This window comes from Fukomys damarensis, unplaced genomic scaffold (genome assembly GCF_012274545.1).
Source record: "Fukomys damarensis isolate Sample0158 unplaced genomic scaffold, DMR_v1.0_HiC HiC_scaffold_11, whole genome shotgun sequence".
NCBI classification, from domain to species: Eukaryota; Metazoa; Chordata; class Mammalia; order Rodentia; family Bathyergidae; genus Fukomys; species Fukomys damarensis.
In genome coordinates this window covers 26,946,053-26,970,310 of record NW_022900923.1, presented here as the reverse complement: position 1 = coordinate 26,970,310, position 24,258 = coordinate 26,946,053, and the positions used below count along the sequence as shown (strand labels likewise).

The following is a 24,258-nucleotide window of genomic DNA, read 5'->3' as shown; positions in this document are numbered from 1 at the left end:
GTAAGAATCACAAGACCCAGGATTAAAAACTCTTCAGTGAGGACCCAGAGGACTATCTGGAAACAGAAATGATGTTGGGCAGAAATGATTCTGAGGGCGGGTAGGCCAGGGTTGCTGCCCAGGAGGGCCACGTGCTGGGGTCTTACCAAAGAGTTCAGCCCCAAGGAGCAGCAAGGCTTGCCTAGGACCCCTGAGCAGAGGTCCAGAGCCACTCAACTGGGAAAACTGCCCCAGCCTCAAATTCCTGCATCCTCTAGGGGAACTGTCTCCCATTTGAGCCTTTTCTTGGGTTTCTAGAGGCTGTGATGACTTGCAGCTAGCATTCTGATGCATCTAACATCTGCTTCTGCCTAAAAGTTTTCTATTTTTTTTCCCCCAGGGAAACAAAAACAAGCAAAACGAAACAACAAACAAACAAAGAAAATCCCCACTTTGTTCTTTGGAAAACCTAAAAGGCACTGCGAATTGCTTTTTATAGAGGGGGTCTGCTGTCTGAGGCCTTCCCTGGCTTACACTAGCTGAGCTCTGACAGTACTTTGAGGTCCTCAGCATCTCTCTAGGCTTGTGGGTACTTTCCACTTGTATACAGTTCATCTGTGCTTTTAAGATTTTTAACTGTCTGCTTTCCTCGGCCGGACTCAGGTGTACAACAGGTGCATGCCACCTCCCCCAGGGGAGGGGAGTTCGAGGGCAGCTGCCTCTGGTTAGCATCAGAAGCCCTCTGCTGCTTCCTGTGTATTTACTTTAGGGTACACTCGCACCTCTGGGTACAGGCCAACTGGGCCCCAGGAGGCATTTTTAGGTATCAGGTCTCTAAAGTCAGGTCAGGATGACCCAGAGCTGTCCTCCATCTGACTCTGAACCACATCCAGTCCAGGCTAAAGCCTTTGAACTCAAACAGCTTTGGAGAAAGGAAGAGGAGCTGGTGTGGGGAGGGACAGAAGACAGAAATCAATCATCTCAGCATTCCCAGAGAGCAGGGCAGCCCGGCCCTGAGGGTGACTACACATAGGTCCCAGGGACCCATGCCATGGGCTGCACAGGGCAGAGCAGCACCTCAAGTCTTTTTTGTGCTCCCTGAATGCACAGCCAAACCCCAGAGCCTCTGTGGCTGCCTCAGCTCACTGCCCCGTCCTTGCCCCTTGCTCTCCTCTCCTTCCTTTTCATCTCTGAGCTCCAGCCCCTTCTCTGCATGTCGGCCCTGGGCAGTGCGCATGATTCCTGCTGTCCCTCTACAATGCTCTTTCGGTTCTCTGACAAAGGTGGGCTTTGATGGCGCTGCTTTCTGGAGGCCTCTGATCCCCAAAGCTGGGCTGGCTGCCTCTGCAAAATGCTCCCACCATAGCACCAGGGCACTTCCCTACACTGGCCCTTCCAGGCTGTCTCCCCACTACTGGTAGGCCCCTAATGAAGGTGGGAGCTATGTTTGGTTCACCTGTGTATTGCTGATGATGAGCCCAGTGCCTGAAGTGTACCAGGTGTCCACAAATGGTCTACTGTTTGAATGAGTACTCAAGACTGGGAAGGGTGATGCTAAAAATGCTACACCTGGGACAACCTAGATGAAAGGACCCCAGCTCCACACACTGGTGTTAAGGTATCCCAGGGGAGCTGCTGAAATGCCGGTCTGGGCCACATGGATGAGTGGGGGAAGGTGTGACCAACACCATGGCTGTATGTGGCTGGACCTGGCATGCACCCTCAGGGATGTGTCCTTTATGCATTGTAGGCTGAAAAAGGACATGAGCCACAATACCCAGCAAGAGTCCCAAAGGAGTCAAACAAATGGAAACATTTGGCACAGAAGGCCTTGTGCTGGCAAGAACAGCAGACCTCAATGCTCCCACATGTGTCGAACTCAAACTTTTGCAAGAGCAATCACTAGTTTTTCCTTTTGTGGTATTATTATAGTTATACTGATACTTTCCTGGACATTATTTTGGAGTTTTCAGAAAGGCAAAACGTAACCCTTTCTTCAAGTCTGCTGATGATAAAGTATTTAGATTCTCTTTATCCATTCATTATGTGTGTGTGTGTGTGTGTGTGTGTTGAAAATGGATGCAAATTTGAAGTTCTAATAATTCAGCTCCCTGGTTCATGAATACAGTAATTTTTATGAGTTTACATCTTGCTTTGAATGGAAAATCTGGCTTGAAATCTTTTGCCAAACTTCCCTTGCTCACTTGCTTGTCAAGAGAGTAGATTCCCTGAAGGCCAGACTAAAATGCCTGGACACCAGGGCTGTTGTCTTACTTCTGGGTCTGGGCCAAATGGCTCCCCAAGGTTCTAAAGCTATTTTTAATCCTGGGGCACTTAAGGCATTCTGGCTGAGTAAATGGTGTTCTTGGTACACTAAAACTTAATGGAGTCCCAGACCTTGGTCTAAAAATAACCCCTGGGAAGGGGAGAAGAGTGAATTCAGGGCGCAGAAGATAGATAATACCTGACTGGGACCTTCAAGTTGGGGCAGGTCTTCCTGAATTAGAGTAATTTTTCTGGCTTCCAAGAGGTAAGAGCCATTTCCCACATTATCTTCAAGGAGTTTGGAAGCTGCCAGGTTAGAAATATTCATGATCTCACGAACAGATTTCATAGGGAAACTGAACATATTACCCCCTCTATTCAATATTTTTTATTCTTTCAAGCTGAGTAAATTAGGGTGGATGTAGGTCCCTTCCAGGCAGTGCCTTAAACAGTTGCTATGGAAATAGGAATCTTTTTTTTCCCCTCTCCACACAATGTGCCTTTAGAAGCAAGCACAGAAACTGTGGGGAGTTTCTGAGATCTTCCTATCTTGGATCAAGTTATTCAAACGACTAGTGAAGTCACTGCATGACTATCCAAAAAATTTTAAGGTCTTGAAGAGATTCCTACTTAGTTTTGGTGCTCAAAAATGAGCCAGGAAAATATAGATATTTAGTCCAATTATCAAAATAAAATATCCAATTCTAGCCCACAAGAAAGGATTTCAATAGAGGTTAAAGGGCTAGGTATTGTCTGCCCTCCACTTCCAGAGATCAGATTCTCTCAGCCTTGCTTCAGGTGGAGGCTTCTAACCTTACAAAGATGTAGCCAGCCTGTGCCAAAACCACAAGCCTTGAGAACACAGGCAAGAAATCACAGCCATCAGTGGCCTGATCCTGTGTTCTACTGCAGAAGTACCAGGTTCCTTTCCCCAGAATGAAAGCCTCGAGGGTGGGGGACCCAGGTGCTTGAATTCCCCAAACCTTTTCCCTCTGAGTGCTGAAGTCCTCCTGCAGCCTCTTTTGGTTTGTGTGCAGCTCATCAGTTAAAACTCTCTCCATGTAAAATGAAGAGGAGCCAAGGAGAGAACCTGGTAGTTGCCCCAGAGGGTGTTTTCACAGTGTTGCAAGGGGCATGGCAATAATGATGATGATGATGGTGATGATAATGATCAGATAAAAATTTAGAAAATACGTGAATGGCATCTTTCCTTCTTTCCACATGGACATTTTTGTTGGATAGATGCATTCAACATTTAAGATATACACTATTTAGAACACAGGGGTAATAATTCACTTTGCAGATCTACTGTAGAATTAGATGAAACAATTATAAAATGCCTTGGACAGTAGCGGGCACAGAGTACAAATAATAAACATCAGTTCTTTACTCCTGTTACTTCCAAGATTAGACTTGATCTCAGGTAAAGAATGAGTCTCCTGAAAACCACGGCATCACTATTAAGTCCCAATGTTGTCACAAAGGTAAATATATTCACCCACAAATCTCATTTTGTACCATAGCTTTTGTGACCCTTTTCCAGAGACATATAAAAAAGTGACTGCTGAAATCAAAGACATTTTCCCCCCTTGGAAAAACACATCCGTTCATTGGCAGAAGGCAATTCACAGACCTTGTTCATGAAATTCCAGAAGATTTATTGCAGGGGTATTTGCAGTGTGAAAGCCAATCGCCTTATCCAGCTTTATATAGGCACACTGGAGTCCAGTAATCCACCCGTGACATCGGGAAGCCAAAGTTCCTGCTTCAAGCCACCTTTTCATTATGCCTTTAAATATATATTCCCTATTCACCAACCATGTGCTTTTTTTTTCTATTGGGGTTTTAAGCAACTCAACAAAAAGACCAATTTCTAAGAGGTACAAAGAAATAAAGCTCTGAGAATGCCTTCTGGAGGAAAAGCATGGCAAGTAGGTTTTATGTAAAATTACAGAGCACAATCTAATACTTTTTTCTACTTTTTGAGGGAGGGCTAGAGAACCTTAGATACCAGTTGTTTTGCTCTTCATAAAGAAAATATTAGAGTCCCAGAGTCCAAGATTCTGAGTCAGTATTTTCCTGGATTAAGAATCAATTTTTCTTCCTATAAAACCAACACATTTAACCAAATTTCTTAAGACTAATAGACACGGAACACTTTTAAATTCTTGTCCAATGGGTAAGCAGGACTTATAATCAATAGGCCAACCTACATCACAGGCTACTGAGGTAAAATTCATAAGAGGTATAATTTTTGCTTTTAGCAGGCTTACAGGAGAGTCCTGCCTTAATTAAAAAAAAAGTGTGATGAAGTTGGGAGGAAGACAGAGTTATAACTCAAAGTTGGATGACATCAACTGGGACCACAAAGTGGGTTCCGTCATTCCTGGGCCTGCTGCTAGGACTGTCAGCTTGCTGGCCTGGTCACTTCTGATGCCTGGTGTGTCTGTGACACAGAGGTGCTTTCTCACTTGATACTAGGGAGCAGGTGGGTGCTAGGGCAGAGGGCTTAAGAACCAAGGCCACTTTGGGGTCAGATCATTTCATATTTGAATCATCTAAGGCCAGTTGCAGATCACAGGCATGACAGACAGGGAGAGAGCTGCCACCTACCCAGACACTGTGTGTATTCACTGTTTCTGAGGGCTGACCTAATTTTCAGTCACTGGACTTTGTACCTTCCTGGTCCTTAAATAGACCATAGCACCACTCTACGCTCACTGCATAAGCCTGGGGCTAGGAGGAATCTTGAAGGTGAAAGCCTCTTTTAAGGTTGTCTGCCAGTGAGGAACACGTATTGCATTGTGAGGGCAGAACTCCATGATCCTGAATCTCTGCCAACCAAAAGAAAGCTGTGCACAGACCGCTGAACTTTTACAACTCTACCACTAAAAGTACATAAGGCATATGTAATCTAGCTGTAAATCTTGATGGCAGCTCAGCCCCACCCACTGGCCACCAGGCAGCTGGATTTCCAATCACCCTGGCACACAGTCAGCATAGCAACCCTTTCTGCTGACGGCTTCTTAAGTCTGTTTCTCATCATTTTTCTTCCTCCATTCACCAGGCTATTGCCTTCCTTTCCTCCTTCCAACCATGTCCTGCAGAGATGACAACTAGAAGAATACACCAGGATCTGAGACAATCTGCACCTGAGACAATCTGCATAATATTTGGATACATGGAATGAGAAAAGGGGAAGATATTTTTGCCCTAGATCCTTTCAGAAGGTATTTTTAAAATAAGTACAAACAAAAGTCACTTGACAACTTTATGGTTAAAACCACCGAATGGGAAACAGACAGCTTTGAGTGTTGTTAATATAATCAACCACTTCATGCCAACCCACTCAATCACCCCATTTCTCAGACCTGCTTCTAGAAATGTGTCTGAAGAAGAAATCACTTTTGCACAGCAAGGATGTATACAGTGTTAAACACAGGAGACAGAACTCCAGATGAAAGGCTGCTGGTTTGTGGGAATAACTCTTATGGTTTTATTAAACACTCAAAAGTCAGGTCCCAAGAAACACTTGGTTCCGTGTACATGTGTGACATGTCCGAATGTTAGATGTGACTGTGAGGAAATGATGTGAGCATGTTTCATCTCCGGGTAGAGGATGGAAAATGCCTGGGAAGACACTGTCTGAGACACCAAGTAATCAAATGGAAGACGTTAACATTTGCTTCATTCTGGCTTGATAAGAACAGGAGATCCTGGAAAAGGTCATCCACATAGCAGTGAACAAAGTCCCCAGTGAACAAGTTTGAGGTGGGGCTTCGCCGTTCGTTTACAGTCGAGGAAAACTATTTTCATCACTTGGCCTAAACCATACAAGGGGAAGGGAACTTAAAACCCTAGACTACTCGACTCTCCCTGCATTTTTCCGCCTGAATGAAGCAGGATAAAAGTCTTACATTTTGGCTGCATCTCTATTTATGTAACAACCACAGCTGCTCCCCAAAATAGATTCTTCTGGCTGCAAGAATTAAGGGATTTTGTTGCTAACAAAGTGGAGTCCATTTTCTATAGCACTTGACTGAGCTCCTTCCTCTCAATTTTGCTGCCCCAGGTCTGACAGGAGATAAGGAATCTCATGATTAGCATGTCAATGGTGCCACCAATTTTGTGGATGGATTTAAAAGTCAAGGCTCATTTCAGCAAGAGAAAATTTAGGTCCTTATTCCATTTTGTGGCAGGTGATCTCTTGAGAACCTCCCCCCTCAACATCTTAATCACCCACCTTCTTAACTATCCACCTCTGAAAGTTGGTAGTGTGGCTGATATGGAGGCCCCTGAAGTTCACAACCCAAAAAGAAACACGCCAGGCTCCTTCTGTATTTCTGTGGGACAAACTCAAACCTGGACTGCTGGCATGGCATTTAATAGGGTGCCTTCCCCCGAAGTAACAAAAAGAACCCTCAGCAAAGCTATCAAACACGTTAAAAAAATACAAAAGTTATTTTCTCCTTTTGATTGCTATTTACTTGCGAGACAATATTTGTTAAAAATATTACTTCTGTCTTTGAGAAGAGATCATTCTCTTCATATAGTATGGAAAAATAAACTCTACTGAACACACAGTCAACATTCCCCACCACTGCCAGGGGCTTTTGGCTTTCACAACTCCAAATATCATCGCCAGCGTAAATGTCCCAAGCGTTTTGGGTAGGCAAATGCTTTTCACTGCACTATCCAGTGCTGGAAGTAAGACGAGGAGGAAGTGGCAAGGCTCATGTAGCATAGTGCAGGGAGAGAATCATAAAACAGGATGCTTTATTTTCTCATAAAATGAAAGACTTCGTGGCTTCAGATCCTCCTAAAAAGTCACAGGGTACTCCCTCATCTCTTCTGACCATTTGCAGCCCTTCTGAGCCTTGGGAGATTACTAAGGGAAGGGTGGGAGCCACTTAGGCCACTCATCAGTGTTACTGCCAAGAAGGGCTCAACTTCTAAATCCAAGATCACCTTAAAACACTGAGCTGGATGAATGGGAGAAGACAACGATACATAAAAACAGTAAAATGTTTATTTCTTAGAAAAAAAAGTGAGGAAGAGAGATTCAAAATGATTGCAATCACACTTCCATCTGCGTCTGAGCAAAGCCAATGTTGCAAGCTTAATCCTTATTAAGGTACCTATTAGATGGGACCAACTCTGCTTGCTCCTGTGTCACTTCCAGGAGTCAAGTCACGCCAGGCTTTCAATTGACAATAGCTCCCCTACTTCTTCAGAGCACAGAAACAAGGCCGGCCAAAACCACCATCCCCTTTCCACAGCTCAAAAATGCCAGCGACAAACAAGGCCTGGGCTGTCTCTGGACCGCTTGGGAGAGATATGGAGGAAAGAGAGGGAAAGAAATTCTTGTCTTAGAAGCAGAACTGGTCTAGAATAGAAGTTTGATATCTGAGTCCACCACTACTTCATCTTATAGAAAATAGGTTGAAGAGCATCTGTAAAACCAATAGTATCTTTAAGGTGAAATTGGAGAATTTGGCTGCATACCTGGACACAAGAGAAGTGAAAAGTTGCAACAAGTTTTAACTAGCAGCAACAAAGAAAGTTCAATAACAGTTTTTTTTGTTTGTTTTAGCAATAGTCCTTTGCAAGTTCATTAAGAAACACTGTAATTTAATGGGGCATACGATATGGAACGATCTTCTCTTGCTATAGTGCTGTTCATTGAAGAAAACCGACCTTTGCAAAGATTTCAACTGGGGTGTAACCTATTTACACAGTAGTAGCTCCTGGTCTGAGTGATAGAATTGGTGCTATGTGATATCCTCTTCTTCCGAACAGTAATCCCGACCCTTGGAGGAAAAAAGAAAAATAACCACATGTGAATGAGAAGTTAAAAACACAGCTTAAAATAGTTACTGGTAATCAATTTTCTTTCAGCCTAAGAGTGTAACAGAATGTAGGCTTTATTAATGACTACTTGGAACAAAGTAGCTACACCATAAATACAAATTGAGTATCTATCACCCATCTATCTATCTATCTATCTATCTATCTATCTATCTATCTATCTATCTATCTATCATCTATCTAATCTGGAAGTTTTACCAAGCCTCAAATAAGCCCTTACTTTATAATGGCAAGAATTTACATGAACTTATATAACAGGCATCTACAACAGTCAGCCTTGTGCTCAATGGACAATTCACTCAGGAAACCAATTTCTCATCAGGAAGAAATAACAAGTCACTTTCAGCGGCTTACTTTCTACAGCTACATCCCTTTGTCTGGAACTTAAAATATCACAGAGGGAGGTCATGTAATTCAGTGATGTCTTAGTTTTAATTCATTTAAAAACCATTGGTTACAAACTCCAGGAAGACGCAGTTGGGATTGGGGTTCTGACTCTACATTTGACCTTGCTTGGTCAAAACACACATTTTCTGGGTCTGTAAATCATCACAGATAGCACAGGACAAAAGGACCTACCCTGCTGCCTTATGGGGTCATAGATAAAGGCTTCGTAATGTATTATTATTAATATCCTTCAACTTTTAAATACAAGCTATGTAGTCTAAATTTGGAAAGGAAATGTCCCTTTAAAATCAAATTTTCTAAATAACTGAAAAGTATGCCCCAAAGTATCAATACTTAAATAAAATGGCAATTTTGGATATAACTACTACTGAAATGTACTGAATGTTTCTTTGTTATAGTATCTGTATATCCTTCTGTGTCTTGGTTTCCTCAACTACAAAATGAAAACAGCAGTAAGATTAAATGAGTCAATGGCAAAAAAGTGAGTAAAGAGCACCGTGCACATAATGTTATACAGGGTATGTGTGTATATGTGTTTGGGTATGTTCAATAATTTTAAAATGCTGCCTCTAATGATGCTAATGACGGCTTCAGGCCTGTGGAAGTATGAGGTCACCTACTCCCTGCTAAACGGCCCTGGGCTGCTTGTCCTGTTTGCATGCTATTCACTACTTGGTGTGTTTTGATTTCGTCCACTCTCAGACTGCTAACCCTCACCCTGCTGTCTGTAGATCTGCGGTCCCACATCATCTCCAGGCTTCACGTGCTGTGTAAAACCTCTCCGGGGCCGAGAAAGTGGGTAGCCAATGTTTCTACGAAGAGCAGTGTGAAGTCAGCAGTCATTCCCCACCGACAGCATCTCTGGCCGATGTTCAAGCTGATGCCACCCCTAGCCTTGGCCCAGACCACCCAAGAGATACTGCCTGAGTCACCTGTTGGAGAGCTAGAAAAGGGACTCTCGGGGTCTTCGATCCCTGGCTGTTTATTTTCCAAAGTGGGAAACAGGGCAATGCAAACATATGAACACAGTGCTATAAACATCAAGGGATGCCCTCCACTGATCCTTAACAAATGAGATTCAGAGAGCAGACCTGGGATAGACACTGGGAGTTAAGCCTGGGAGGAAAAGTGGGGCACGTGAGTTTTCATGGAGTTTCTACCTGAAAAAAGTGGGCTACCTGAAAAAATTTTTTCTACCTGAAAAAATTTTCTACCTGAAAAAATGGTTTAGATCTAAATGTTCCCCAAAGTCTCATGTGCTCAGAGCTGATGGGCTTTGAGAAAGTGATGGGATCATGAAGATCCTCACTTCATCAAGTGAATTAATCCACTCACAAGTTCAATAGCTGACGGGGTTATCGGGAAATGGGCCTAACAGATGAAGTAGGTTACTGGGGAGTACAGCATATCTCCTTTCCTCTCTGTCTCTTTCCACTTTCCCCACTGCCACGAGGTGAGTAGCTTGTCCCCTCCACATCCTTCACCATGTTTCTTCCTGGGAGCCAGATGAACTGAAACCCTGGAGCTCTGAGGTACAATAAATCTTTTCCCTCAAAGCTAACTTTTTAAGGTGTTGGTCATAGCAACAAAAATCTGATTAATGTAGGGACTCTGGGAAAATTTCCTGGCTTTGGCTTCCTGGGTGTAATAATGTTTTAGGCCCCTAGGGTTGTGATCAGGGTAAGTGGGAAAATATGGTGCCTGGGAGGTAGTCTATCAGTATTAAGTATATTAATATTATTATTTATATCAGCTTTTCCTTCACTGGGATGCAATACCAAGACCCACAACTTGAAGGAAGAGAGAGATCTGGTTTGGCTCATGGCTCCAGGGATTGAGTCTGTGATTGCTTAGCCCAAGGCAGAAACATCATGGGAGAACGGCCTGGCAGGCAAAGGTGCTGTGTTCCCAGCTGCTGGGAAGTGGAGCAGGGGGCAGCACCAGAGAGGAAGGTGCTGGAACCATGCACAGTAACCGCAGTCAGTGTCTCCGAGATGCACCCAGACACATCCAGGAGCACGGGTGGATCCCAAGCCTGTCAAGTTGACACAATTAAGGTTAACTGTCATACTATACCTCTACCACCACCACAGTAATTGCTGTTACTAAGTTTGCTCAGGCCTCAAGCAGAGGAATAGGGACCTTTTCCCTTGTGGCTGTCAGGTAAGTGAGAACTGTGGTCATAGGCGGTGATCTGACAGGAGTCGGGGAACTCCCACCTTAGCCCTGTACCCAGACAGGCCAGACCCCATTCACATGAGAAAGGCGCTCCTGGCACAAAGTGAAGTCCTTTCCCTTCTTAGGTCTAAATGAGGCCTCAGCTCTAAGCGAAGCCAATGAGGCTCCTCTCTGAGGAAGAACTTGGGAGTGATGACAGGCAGACACACACGCACATGCATGGACACACCACCCCCCGTACGTAAGAACGGTTGTGCTCACCGACAGAGCAGTGTCTCGGCTCTGCAAATGAGCTACAGTGTTGTTTGGCCAAAGGACCATTCCAGGGCCTCTGAGTTCAATGATACCATAAGAAGGGCTCCTCCACCCTACCTTTTGAGAGACAAAGCTAAATAAACCCTCTGTATAAAGAGAAGACTGCAACTCTCATTTCTGAAGCATTTATTTCTCAATTATTATAATTATGATGATGAGGGAAAAATACATTTAGTTTTTTTGCAGATATTATTTCATTTATTATTAATATCAATCCTGCAGTGTAGGAGTGGAGTCGTGTTGTGGGAAAATCTCACAGAAGCCCAAGACCACAGAGCTGACTCTTTGTTTTGTTAGGACTCTAGTGATTTGATAACTAAGTTCAAATTTCAATCAGTTTCACTTTTGTTGTATCACCTGCCAGCAGCTCTGAGAAGCAAATATTTTGGTAACAAGAAGCTTTGAAATCAAAACATCAAGTGTAGGGGCCTCCATATGGTCCCAGGGCAGCTTTAAGTGTCCTGAGAAAACTGTCATTGTAGGGTCCTGTCTCAGTGCCACACCAGCCTCATTTGTGCCTGGGCCCTGCTGGGTGGGAACAGGGAGTGTGCTTCTGTAGCAGGACTTAATATCTCATTTAAATTGTTAAAGAACGGTGCTAAAAAGAAACCTCGAAACCTTCAACTGTCAAAAGGCAGGAATCAAGAGTGAGAAACTTGGGAGATACACGGCAGTCCTCTTAGCTGAAATATGCCCTTCCCCCTTAAAAGGACACAAAAGGAAAGTCTTTGTAAAGATGTTTTATGCAATTATAATTGGTGCCTGTTAGTCACAATTTCACCCTTGGGCAAAAGCTGAACTGACTGATCCCTAGGAAGCTCAGCAAGCTGCAAGAAGGGAAAGTCCTGAGGATGCTGACAAGGAAGGACTGTTTGAAAGAACCACAGGGACATCCTGGTGTAGACTAAAAAAACTCCAAGGAGCTCTTGCCTACTGAAACTTTTCTGATCAAGCCCCACTTGGCTGAAGGCTCCCATGACCTCTTTAGGTACTGGTACTATTTCACTTTGAAAGTGAAAGAGTTATGTCAACTTGAAACACACAGTTCCAAAGATCTAGGGAAAGATTTTTGTTTGCTCATTGAACTATCTAGGCTAAGCATTAGAGATGTTAAGGAACAGCACTGGGAAGAACATTATAAGAGTTTAAAGAGGTAAACTCAAAGAGTGACTTCAAATAAAGAAACTCCCTCCAATGTACCTAAAGTTCCTTTTCTACTCAGGTTTATTTTTTGATGGGGACTGAACCTAGGGCCTTTTCACTGAAATACATCCTCAGACTGACCCCTCTTCAAATTCTGGGGCAAGGTCTCACTAAGTTGCCCAGGATGGGGTTGAATTTGTAATCCTCCTGCCTCAGCCTCTCAGAATGCTGGGGTTACAGGAGTTCACCACCATGCCTGCTTCTACCCAGGTTTAAAAGACAGTCAAGGAGTGGCTATCCAGATGCAGGTATGACATCTTAGAAGCCTTTAGTATCTTTCTGTGGATGTGTATGCATTCTGCTTAAGGAAGGCCACGCATGTAACAATGAACTGTAAACTGAGTATTTTCCCATTGGCGCACTGAGTCATATCGAGATTCATTCCGGTTATTAGAGCAATTTGAGAAATCAGAATTGAAGGTGATACATGATCAGAGGTGGGAATGGGGACTGACTGTAAGCAGGCATGAGAGATCTTATTATGGTCATGGAAGTGTACATGTAACATGAATAAATTTTAACTTTTGGGGTGGGGTGGTACTGGGGATTGAACTCAGGGCCTTGTGCATGTAAGACCAGTCAGTGCTCTAACACTGTGGTCAACACAGATAAAATTTTATAGCACATAAATCATGTCTCCAAAAATTTACAATTATGTACAATGCAACACTTTTATCAGGCTAAGGAAAATCAATCTGCTATCCTAAAGTGAAGACAGTTACTGAGATACTGATGGTTCGTGTACTCTCCCCTTCCAAGCAAATAAAACTCAAAAGGATCAAGCACCCACTGTATCCCCAGCAGGAAAGTCCTGTTTGTACATCACAGTGTTTTTACACCTATTGCTCTCCTCTCCCACACCCCCTCTCCAGCTTTCTCTCTTGGTTACTTCATCTTTAGGGTCTCCACATTGTATCTTCAAGTGAATTTCCCCCAGATGCTCTTAGGAAAACTGTTTTCTTCCCCGGTTCTGTGGTCCTTCCACCACAGTACCCTCTTGTATAGTAATTCTGGCCAAAATGTTTGCTTCTCTTACATGAGGGGGCAGGAAGAGATTCCTGTACATCTCTGTGTTCTTGATGCCCCATGGAACTGTAGTGTGGCCTGCTTTATGTGGGTTATGAGGGAGGTGGTGTTGGGCTGGGGCAGGAGCACAGCTGCTGAGCGTGTTGTTTAAGAAGCACCCTAGAGACGGGCATGGTGGTGCACGCCTGTAATCCCAGCACTTGGGAGGCTGAGGCAGGAGGATCACTATGAGTTCAAGAACAGCGTGGGCTACATAATGAGTTCCAGGTCAGTCTCAACTACATAGGGAGACCCTGTCTCAAAACAAAACGAAGCACCTGGTACTTTCATAAGAAAAGGTCACTGACATTCTGCAGATCACACTGGAAGCAGACCTTAACAATTTAGGTGATAGTAAGTTTTGAGCAAAAGTATTGAGCAAAAGTATCAGCAGAAGCACAGCTACCATTTCAAGAACAGTCTTGAACTTAGGAGAGGGAGAATGGCTGCATGGAGAAGGAACTACAGTTGATACTAGAGTCCCACTTTTATTTATTTAAATCATACCCATGTAAACCACACATGGAGGAATCTTGTCCAGCTCTCTTCCTGTAATGTTCAGTCAGGCATCTTAACCAATCTTTTGCTGTTACCACAAAGTTCTGAGTTAAAGAACCTTTTAGGTATGGCAATAGAGGAGGGTAACTAAATATTCCAGGCAAGACTCTCATGTTTAGAAAAAAAAGATGAAGTTTTGTAATGAAATCTTGTGATAGAAGTTGGTTTTAAAGAGGCTAACTGCTGCCTGGAATCACCTGCTATACTTGTCATAAAGGAGGCTCTCATTTGTTGATTAACTGAATATCCAACTGGAGAATTCCTCCTCTCCTTTACCTGCCTGGATGACATGGGGAACCTCTGTTAGTTTCTGGCTCAGGCATCACTTTTGTCCTGCTGCTTCTTGTCTTCCATATCCATAACTCCTTTCTCTCCCTAAGTGTGGGGTCTGCGAATCTCAGTTTCTTGACTATTAACCATCTATAGTGGCCTTCATCCTGTAGTATAGGGCTTCAGTCTTCTCTGGGTGATAAAAAGTCTTAATAGAGCATAATCGCTACATCTGAATTTCAGTTCATAAATTTAGTAGCATCTCTCTCTTCACTGCCCACCTAACACCTTTGTTCCCAACTTGTTCCTCCATTTAGCACGAGCCAGAGGCACACAACCCACATTTCCACGAGAATGTGGCCAATTCCTGACCTGGAATACATGGGCGAGATAACCACATCCCAGAACCTGAGCATGTATGAACCACTGGCCAGAGTCCAGAGCAAACCCGGTGAGGAGGAGGCCTGAAGAGTGGAAGGACAGGCATCCCCAGGGCCTGTGGGCTGAGAGTCTGGAAGTGTCACAGCCTCGTCATTTGTGGGCTGCTTTTGATTTGCAGTCCAACGACAGTTTATAACAATAATTTTATATGCTGATGAAATGCTAAAGAAAAGCAAGCAAAAATAATTAGCTGTCCTGATACAGTCTCCTCCTTTAGCTTACTTCACTAGAAAAATCAATCGAGGCATTAATGGCTGTCTCCATCCCTAATGAGCTTTATTCTAATTAGACTCACATGCTATTATTTCAGTTGGAAAAAGGTCTGGTTGTAATGAGCAGCGGAGTGCGGCTGCTCCAGACTGTTTCTGTGACCGTATATAGGAATGATCACTGTGGTAATGACAGAAGTGACAACTGGCCCAGTATATTGGGTTTTTCATCTCCAAGACAGAATAAGTATTAACTAAACAGCTCCCCCCCATATGAAGTGTTTATGATACCCAAATTTCTACTCTAACAACAGCGAGGAGAAAGTTTGGAAGTTTTAAGTACATATCTCTCAAGCTTTATCTAACATTGGCACTGGGTAGATTTCAATGACACTCCACCCTACAAGGAAACCAGCAAGACTGAGGAGAAAGAGGGCAGGTATAAAGACATGGGATGTCAACAAATTCTCAGCCACACTTAACTAACTTCCTGGAAGAGTGATTGGCAAACTTCCTCTGGGAAAATTCAGAGAGTAAATATTTTAGGCTTTGTTTATGGTTTGCTGCAACTCACTCTTAGCTGTAAGCATGGAAGCAGCCGTAGATAAAAGTGATCAAATGAGCATGGCTAGTTTGATCACTTTTATCTTTGTGCAAACTGAAATTTAAATTTCCTACTTTTGCATCTTCTTTCATTTGTTTTTCAACTATTTAAACATGTAAAAACTATTTTGGCTTCATGGCCTAGACATGGCCTAGATGTTGTACTTTGCCTGGCTTGTTCCAGAAAGAACTGCCACCTGTGGATTCAGAAGCCAATACTGCTGAAGGATTTTGTCCCCTCCCTAAAAGATCAAACAGCAGAGATAATTTATATCCTGATACGTATTTCTCCCAAGATGGAGCAAGAATTCTACAAAAGGCTATCTTATACAAATGTTCATAGTTCACAAAACAATCAAAATAAAAATTAATTTTAAAATTACAACCTTATTTCTCCAATAAACCAGAGTTTTGAAGTTTGATTTGAATCTGTACCCACATGCATGTTATTTTTCTATGGCTTCAATCCTATGATAGACACAATTATTTATTTTGCTTTTTTCATAACACTATCTTATAAAAATTTTCCCTGCTATGATTCATTTTTAAAAATAATGATAAATTGATCTTTCATTTTTTGTACTTTGTGGAAGATTTCTAGGTTGTTTGGTGGAGTTCATTCAAAAAGATGTCTTAATTAGTATATTCTCTAATGTAGAGTAAGATTCAAATACCGCTCCCTCGTCCTAAAGCCAGGAAATCTGAGATAACCCACTGGGGTAGACTGGGGCTTCAGGGATTTCCCCTAAGTTTCCTTTTGTCCATTTGGACAAATCTGAGATTTTAATTCATGTGCCTCTTGGCAGAGATGTGTCTTCCAGGAAAACTCTTTAGACCTTTGTCCTGAAGTAGTTGCTTTTACCCTAGAATTTCTACTGAACATGGAAAGAACACCTCCTTTCCTTACAGTTAATGGAGAATGGTCAGTAGCTATCATAGGAGAATCAACTTTCCTGCTGAATTAGGGAACCAGCAGGCCTATATTAGCCACCCCCCTCAGAGCCCCTGAGACTCTCTGGTTGGTGACTGACCCAGTCAGTCACAGTGGAGGATGTAGAGGATGCTGTTTGCTCCTCTACTTTTCCAGGGACTTGGCTCAGCAAAGAGGGAGAAAGAAGTGACTCCATTTTAATTCGGCCTCTTTTCTTTCTCCCCACAAGGCGGCGTGACACTGCAGCTGGATCACAGGACTCCTCCTTTTCTCTGCCTTCAGAATAGGACGCATATGTTGCATCTGTAGAAGGCAGAGCATGGTGGACGGCCCAAACAGGAGGGAGAGAGGCCTGGAGGGCAGTGAGGAGTGGGCATCGGCCTCCACTTCCATTGGACTTTCCTCCTCTTCTAGGACACAGCAACGTGGCAAAGCTGCATTCATCCCAAGAGGAGAAGACGAGCAGGGTCCATGGGACTTCATTATGGATCCTGAGGCATCCACTGGCCTGATTAACTCAGCATATTTCCTAGGAATGAGCACTTTAGGGGGATGCCAGCGAGGAAGGTACAGAGGGCACATGGGAGGCTGTGCCAGCCGCCACACTGACTGGTATGTGGGGATGGCTCAGCTTTGGGTTACGAAAAGCCATTAAATTTAGAGTTGTCACCCATTTTACCGATTGTGCAACAAGAACAGCTATTCACAGAGATCAGGAGTCTGTGTCCAGATGGACAGCCCTTGGAAATAGGAATGATTTCAAATGAAACCTAAAATTAAAGCATGGCTTACTGCCCTCCTGTTAATGTTTCCTGGAGGTTCTCTTCTACCCAACTGCACATCTGGGATGCAGTTGAAGGTCTGAGCAAGGCAAGTGACCACTGTGTGATCTGCTTCCTTTCCACTTGACATTTTGTCAAAAATATATTCCGCTTTTCATAGACTTCTTTTGACTTTGAGAAATTTAAAAGTTAGAGAGAAAAAAAAAATAAAGAACAGAACAATGTATTCCCACTATCATTTCATAGTATTTCTACTCATTTCCACCCTCCTGTGGAAGAAATTAAATTACCATCCTGGTATTCCCTTGCCCAATAATAGTCATGGGCTCAGTATTTGCCCTTCCAATTTTATTTTTTTGTGTGTGTTGGGACTTGAAACCAGAGCCTCAGGTATGCTAAGTATATATTCTACCCTGATCTATACTCCCCCAGCTTTCAGCTTATTTTAGATACTTTAATAGTCATGTTACAGTAATGCCATATCAAATATATACACTTTTATGTGTGTAGGAATGCTTAATCACATCACATGTGTAAATACCTGCCATGTATAAATACATATGTAAGAACACACCACACTAATGCATACTAATGTGTATGTGCATGTACACATGTGCACATTGTGTATCTATCAGCACTTGATCAATAACAGGCTTAATAAATTTGTTCAACACCTATAAATGATGTACTATAAAATTTATATATTTTTACTTTATGACATCACATAATTATTTTTACATATTCCCCTATTCATTTACTAATATGATTTGAAATTTCTAATTGGGGTCCTCTCTCTCTCTCTCTCTCTCTCTGTATATTTTTTCGTGGCTCATTTCTTTTAATCCTGCATAGCATTGTCCTATAGGAATACAGAGGATTTTATTTATTTAATTCTATTTATTTATTTTATTCCTTCCTTGACTAAAGGACACTTAGATTGCTTCTGGTGTTTTGATCTTTGTTTTTACTATTGAAAACCAAATGTGCAGTAAGCTATACTGCAAATGAGTAAGATCATTTCAAATATATATTCCCAGAAGTTTAACAGATGGTTTTTATTGGTTTGCATTAATAGTACATCTTTGTACAGTATATTTCGACAACAAAACTTTTTGATGTTTTTGTTACACATATATTCCAAACTAGCCCTGGATCTGAGTCTGGGAATCACTTTGCTCATTAATAAGGTGGATTCCGACTCAGGAAGCTCACCTGGCTCCTGTGTCTGTTTTCAATTTGTTAAGAACCCAGAAGGAAGCTAGATTATGCAGCTCCAAATCTCCAGCATTCAGCTTTGAAAAATATGAGTTTAAAACATTTTAGTTTTCCTCTTGTAGATCTATTTAGAACGTGGAATTAAAGCAAGGGCAATCCAGAAGTGTCAGCTCCCAGAGTTCTTTTCTCTAGGAATGGAGCAGATTATGTCTTCATGCACTAGAATTTCAGAGAAAGAGGAATAAAAGATCTCAGAAATAACAAAAGACCTCACAATAAATTTTCAGGAATTGTGCAGAACATAATATACCTCACAATTTCTTCCTGACTGATATAGATGGGTATGCCTCATTCTTTGCTCTTAGAGAGATGAAAAAGTTGGGAGTAAATTGGATGAGATACTCTCTAAAGCTCCTTCCAACTCAGGAGGTTATGTTTCTAGAGTAGAAACTCCCTAAAAGCAAGAATCCTATTTCCTAATTCCTCATTTTTACCTCCCCTGGCCCTGGTTCATTTCTGGGTTCTGAGAGCACCTTCAAAGAAGGTAATCTCACCATTTCTATGATTCTTTTGGGAGTTACCTTTTCCTAATTTTTTGTTGCCATCATTAAAAGTAATATGAAATAGGCATTAATAAGCAGGTTTTCAAAAAACTCCACAGAAACAAAAAAGAATGAAGTCTCCAAACAGCAAAATTATAGATAGAGATTTAGCTTTACCCAAGCCACTGACTCAGTGACTCATTCTTGTAATCACAGCTCAAAAGCCAGGACAGGTTATAATGGCTGTATAAATGTTCACAATGCTCTACTCCACGCTTACAGCACAGAACAGGGAAGCAGATCAATGTGCTGAGAAGTGTCTCACCCTGATATTCTGTCTATAAGGAGATACTTTTACCACAGGAAGGCACTTGCTTGGGCAAGATCTGAGCTAAGCTCTGCATTTTCAGCTCCAGTCTTAACCTCCACCCTCCTCCAATCCTTTCTGTGCAAATGACTTGGATAATAGGGACACAGGTAACTTCAATCAAAATTAAAGCTACTGGTTACAGAATATATAAAGAAGAAAGAAAGAAAGAAAGAAAGAGAAAGAAAGAAAGAGAAAAAGAAAAAGAAAGACAAACATCTATAATACAGCAAAAACTGTGCAGGAGTCATTAAGTATATTTTGTTCAATTTCTCAGACAAGTTACTGTTACTGACCACTTTTTTTTTTGTAAACAAACTGAGGATCAGAGAGCTTAAACAATTAGCCTAGGATCCACCACTATGACAGGAACCAGTCCTTGGATCTGGCCCAGGTTGGAAGCACAGGTTTTTCTCTTATATCTGGCTGCCTCCTTCTCTGGACCTCTGCTGATCTAATTTCTGGCACTGTACCTGCTAAACACTGCTACGTTTCTCCAAGCTGTCATAGACACCTCCTATCACCTTCTTCCAGTGGGGTTTTCCCAAACACATCTCTATCCTTTGGATGCTTCTGCCTCTGTTTGAGGACCAGTGGTCTTATTTCACTCATTCAACAAATTTCTTATGCCTGTGCTAGATTCTAGAGGGAAAAAAGAAGTGAGATCCAATTCTTAGTCCTAGGGTTATGTTTAAAGCTTCCAGTCCTTTTGGATATTCTTAAGTCGTACAGAAGTAGATGTCAAGATTGGCACTTGCTCTATCCAAGAATGCTCTCTCTGTAGGGCTGACGCACTCATGGGTGCCAAATACAAAGAATGGAAAGGCAAAAAAAAAAAAAAAAAAATGCCTTGCAGAAAAATGAAAGAGCAGGGGCTAAGAGGATTGGATTTCCTTCAGTTTTTGTGCCTAATTCATTCTCCTGCACTTCTTATTCCTACTAGCTGGAGGGGCATAGTAGGATTCTTCAGGTCTACATTTTGTCAATTTTCCTATACCAGGATCATCATCATGACCATTAAGAAGTCATCTGCATAAAGCTATGCAGTAGGGATAAAAAATAACAACAAACAAGAGTGAGTCACATCCTTACCCTTTGTGATTAAACTTTAATTAGAAGGGGTTGGGTGTTAGCAAATGCAGGGTCATAATAATGCTCGCCACGGAGCCAGAAGTTTGTTTCATGAAATGATAATGGGAGCCAAACCCACTTCCCAAAATAAACACGCCATGACTTCCTCTGCACATATGAGGCAGGCAATACAACAGTCTCGAGGGGCAAACACAATAGTCCCAGTTTCCCTCATCACTAGCAGGCACAGAGGAAGTCAAACACACGGCCAGAAAGAAAACCCGTCACATCGGCCTCATGTGGCAAACGCTGTATTTGGTTCTCCAGCAGCTCTGAAGTCGAAGAGTCACTGCAGGAGGGGTTCATACACAGAGCCCAACAACACAGTTCAAAACTCCACAAAAATCACCCTCTTCACCAGCTGAAAAGCACATACCCGATCGCAGGCACACTGACTCAGGATTGCGGGGGGATTGGCCTAGTGTGCTGTTAAGAGAAAGAGCCCTTGAAATAAATCTTAAAATGCAGACTTACCATGCTCATTCTTACCAAAGAGTTTAGTTCTGGGGCCAAGGGAATCAGGCCACTTTAGGAATCCGAGTAATTTTCTAAGTATAAATGATTGTTCAGTAGATGTAGAGGTCTACAGATATTCTCTTATTTTCAGGTTTTTTGTTTGTTTTGGTACCGGGGATCGAACTAAGGGCTTTGCACTTGCAAAGCAGGCAGCGAACAGATACTTTTAAAGTCAGTTGACTTGGAATTCATACTCTGCTCTTTCTGAGGCACTTCTTTAAAATACCACATTGAATAATTCCAATTAACAGAGCCAACTTCTTGAGATTATACTAAGTTACATAGATGAGGTATTTTTTAAGGAGAAGAAAGGGAAGTGAGAAAGAAAGGAGAATGGGTTTATACTCAGTTTCTTAATCCAAAAGCGAAGATGAGTATGGACCAGGCTGCTACCTAGGTTCATGTGTGCTTGTGGGTACATCTGGGCCCTGGGTAAAAGAGAAGCACGTCAGTGAAATGTATCATGCTCTTTCCTGGGGCCCAATGGACAGTGACCTTGAAGTTGTGAAATCCTGAAATTATAGTTTAAAATTTTGTGTATATGATTCTGTGTATTTTTATAGGGAGAGTCTTTACAACTTCTAGAAGATTTCAAAACGATAACCCAGGCCGAACAAAATTTATGAAGTCTTGCATCAGAGAAACTAATGAAATGCAAATAGTACTGTTGTAAGACATACTTTATTATCTGGGATCTTCTCTGAGAGAGCATAAAATTCCTTGGTCATCTCTTGGGTTTTACATCCTCATAAAGCAAAATGTAAATCCTTGTTTTTGCCTATAGAAGACACTATGACCGAAGATTCTTATAAAAGTTTTTTTTTTTTAACCTTTTCTGCTTCTTACAAATAAGTGGAAATGTACAGTAGAGAACATACTTTAAACTCTAAAGCTACTATATTCAGAAATGCCTTCATGGACATTTAATCTAGATACCCGCTTTCATCCTAGATGTAGGGAAAGGCTGGAGTTAAAAAAGTCCCTATGTTGCTCTGCAGCAAACAGTTGTCTTCTTAAAACTGCAAATTTAGGAAAATGCCAACACCTTAAATAAAATTCTAGGAGTCTCTTGTGGCTTGTCAGGCACAATAATAACTACAGGTTCCAATGGATAAGAGTTAAATATCAGTAAAAAATGAATGTGGTGGCTCCCATTCATTCATAGTATTTTCAGTCTCCAAGAGGAAAAACGATTCTGAGTGCGCCTCTGCCCTGCTCATCTCCAGGTGCTGTGGCCTCTTCCATGCCCATACAGTGAAATGGCACCTGGTGACCTGGAGGTGTCCCAACTACTCGGTGAGTGGACTTGAAGTTTTAACACCTGACACTCATGTACTTGTATTATTAGTGCAGGAAAATCTGAGTTTCAGGGGAAAAAGAGGGGTTGAAGGTGAGGCTGGTGGTAGTGACTGATGAGACTCTTCCACTAGTAGAACAGTTACATTTTAAAGAAATTCACTTTGAAAACAGAATTTGCCACAGTAAGGAACTATTTTCCTTGAAGTTTGGTTTATTTATTTACTTTTTTGGTACAGGGGATTGAACTCAGGACCTTGTGCTTTCAAGGTAGGCGGCGTCACCACTGAACTAAATCCTCAGCCCTTTCTGTGAATTTTGTATTTCCTATTTCCTATCTGTTTTTCTTTCCTGAGGAACTTGTATGATGCTTGGTACTCAGTAAGTGCTCAGTTAGTCCCCCCTGCTGCTCCAACACACTGGGGATCAAACTCAAAATCCTCTATCACTGAGAACAACCCCACCTCTTTGCTCTTTTTGACAGAGTCTCACTGAGTTGCCCAAGCTGGCCTTGAACTTCTAATCCTCCTGCCACAGCCTCCAAAGCAGCTGAAATTACAGGCATTGGGACTAAACCCAAGGCCTTGCACATGGTAGGTAACTGCTCTACCACTGAGCTACTACACCAGCTCTTTGTTTTTAAAAATTGTCATTTCTGGAAGGTCACTGCGAACTCCTTAGAAAACCAATTCTGGTGCAAAGGTAAACTGCAGCTGTGCACTGTGATGAACTCTAGAGTGGTTCAGAGTAAGTGTAAGTTTTACTATAAATATCAAGCCAAAAAAGTCCCAGTTTCAGCATACTATTATTAATGCTTTCACATCTATTTTGAGGGATACAGAGTAGAAGTTTTTGTTGGTGTTCTGAGGGGAAAGCTGGAAGGCAAATTCAAACCATGCCACACATACATTTAATAAACTCACTGGAAGAGTCAGAAAGAGCAGTTTTACATCGTCACAGAGTTGTTTCTCAACCATGTAAGGGTAAAAAAAAAAAAAAGGAATTCCTGGATATTTTTGGGCAAGATGAAATTTTGAAACTCAAAACCTCTCAGCATGAAGCTGTAGGTAGGTGACTTTAATGTCTTTCTTAAATCAACCCTATAAAACTTAAAGTAGATTTGAGCTGCATTTATAGTTGTCCTCATGCTAACACTGGCTAAAGAAATATTAGCAATGGTCAAAAACAATTTGGAAGAATCCAGCTTTCAATTGTGACTATATAAAATATGAAAAAGATTACGACAAACCAACATATTTAAGAAGCAGTATTTAATTGCTGGAGACTTAATGCTTAAATCATACATAATATAGCATATTCAAAATGTTCAGAGGAATGAACTATAGGTAAGAGAAAAAAACAAAGAAAAAAAACAGAAAAAAAAAAAAAGAAAAGAAAAGAAAAACAGAGCTTAGAGAGGACAGAAAACTCCCCGTAGAAATCAAGTGGTGCATGTCAGATAAGTAAATGCCTTCATTCTGGGGTAGATAGAGTCTTGCCCAGCATGCACCATGTATAATGCACTGGATTCAGTCCCCAGAACCTCAACACACACACACACACACACACACACACACACACACACACTGTATACATGCATGCAATAGGGGGAACACTTTATGTTGAATCTACAAGTGCTCCTTTGTGCAGTGAAGCTTCCATCTGATAAAACAATCAAATTATACACTTTGTTGTCATTGTGCTAAGCATACGATACTCTGGATCCTGGAGGCAAAGGAAAAAGGGAAATCAGATTTCAGGTGGGAGCAATGAACTTCAGTTTTGAGCAATATGAAGTTGAATTTAAATTATGGAAACATGTTAGAAAGAGATAAGATAATCTTAAATGCCTTGTCAGAGTCTGTAAATGTTGTTTCAAAAATAATTTAAAATTTAAGCTTTGATTTTTCCAGTCTAACTATTAAACAGATCTTTTTATTGCCAAAAAAGCTAGTGGGGGGGTACAAACAGAAAACGGAACGATCTTTATCATCATAGTTGGCAAAATGATTCTTTTTATGCTTCTTTTTTACTAAGAACAAAATGTTATCAGCAAGGTGAACAGCTTTTGAATTGAGATGTGAAACTTGGAAATTGCTCCTAGTTGAAGTTTTCA

The 24,258-nt window shown here is 41.8% G+C and overlaps 1 protein-coding gene across 2 annotated transcripts in view; it reads right to left on the bottom strand.

Moving 5' to 3' along the window:
• Positions 1-600: 600 nt before the first annotated feature.
• Positions 601-24,258, bottom strand: part of CUNH1orf21 (chromosome unknown C1orf21 homolog) — a 199,644-nt gene continuing 175,986 nt past the window's right edge. For both annotated transcript variants that reach the window (XM_010631727.3, XM_010631726.3), the window contains one exon: positions 601-8,054. In XM_010631727.3, the coding sequence (XP_010630029.1) occupies positions 8,016-8,054 (39 nt within the window). In that variant the 3' untranslated portion in view covers positions 601-8,015. The remainder of the gene's footprint in view (positions 8,055-24,258) is intronic.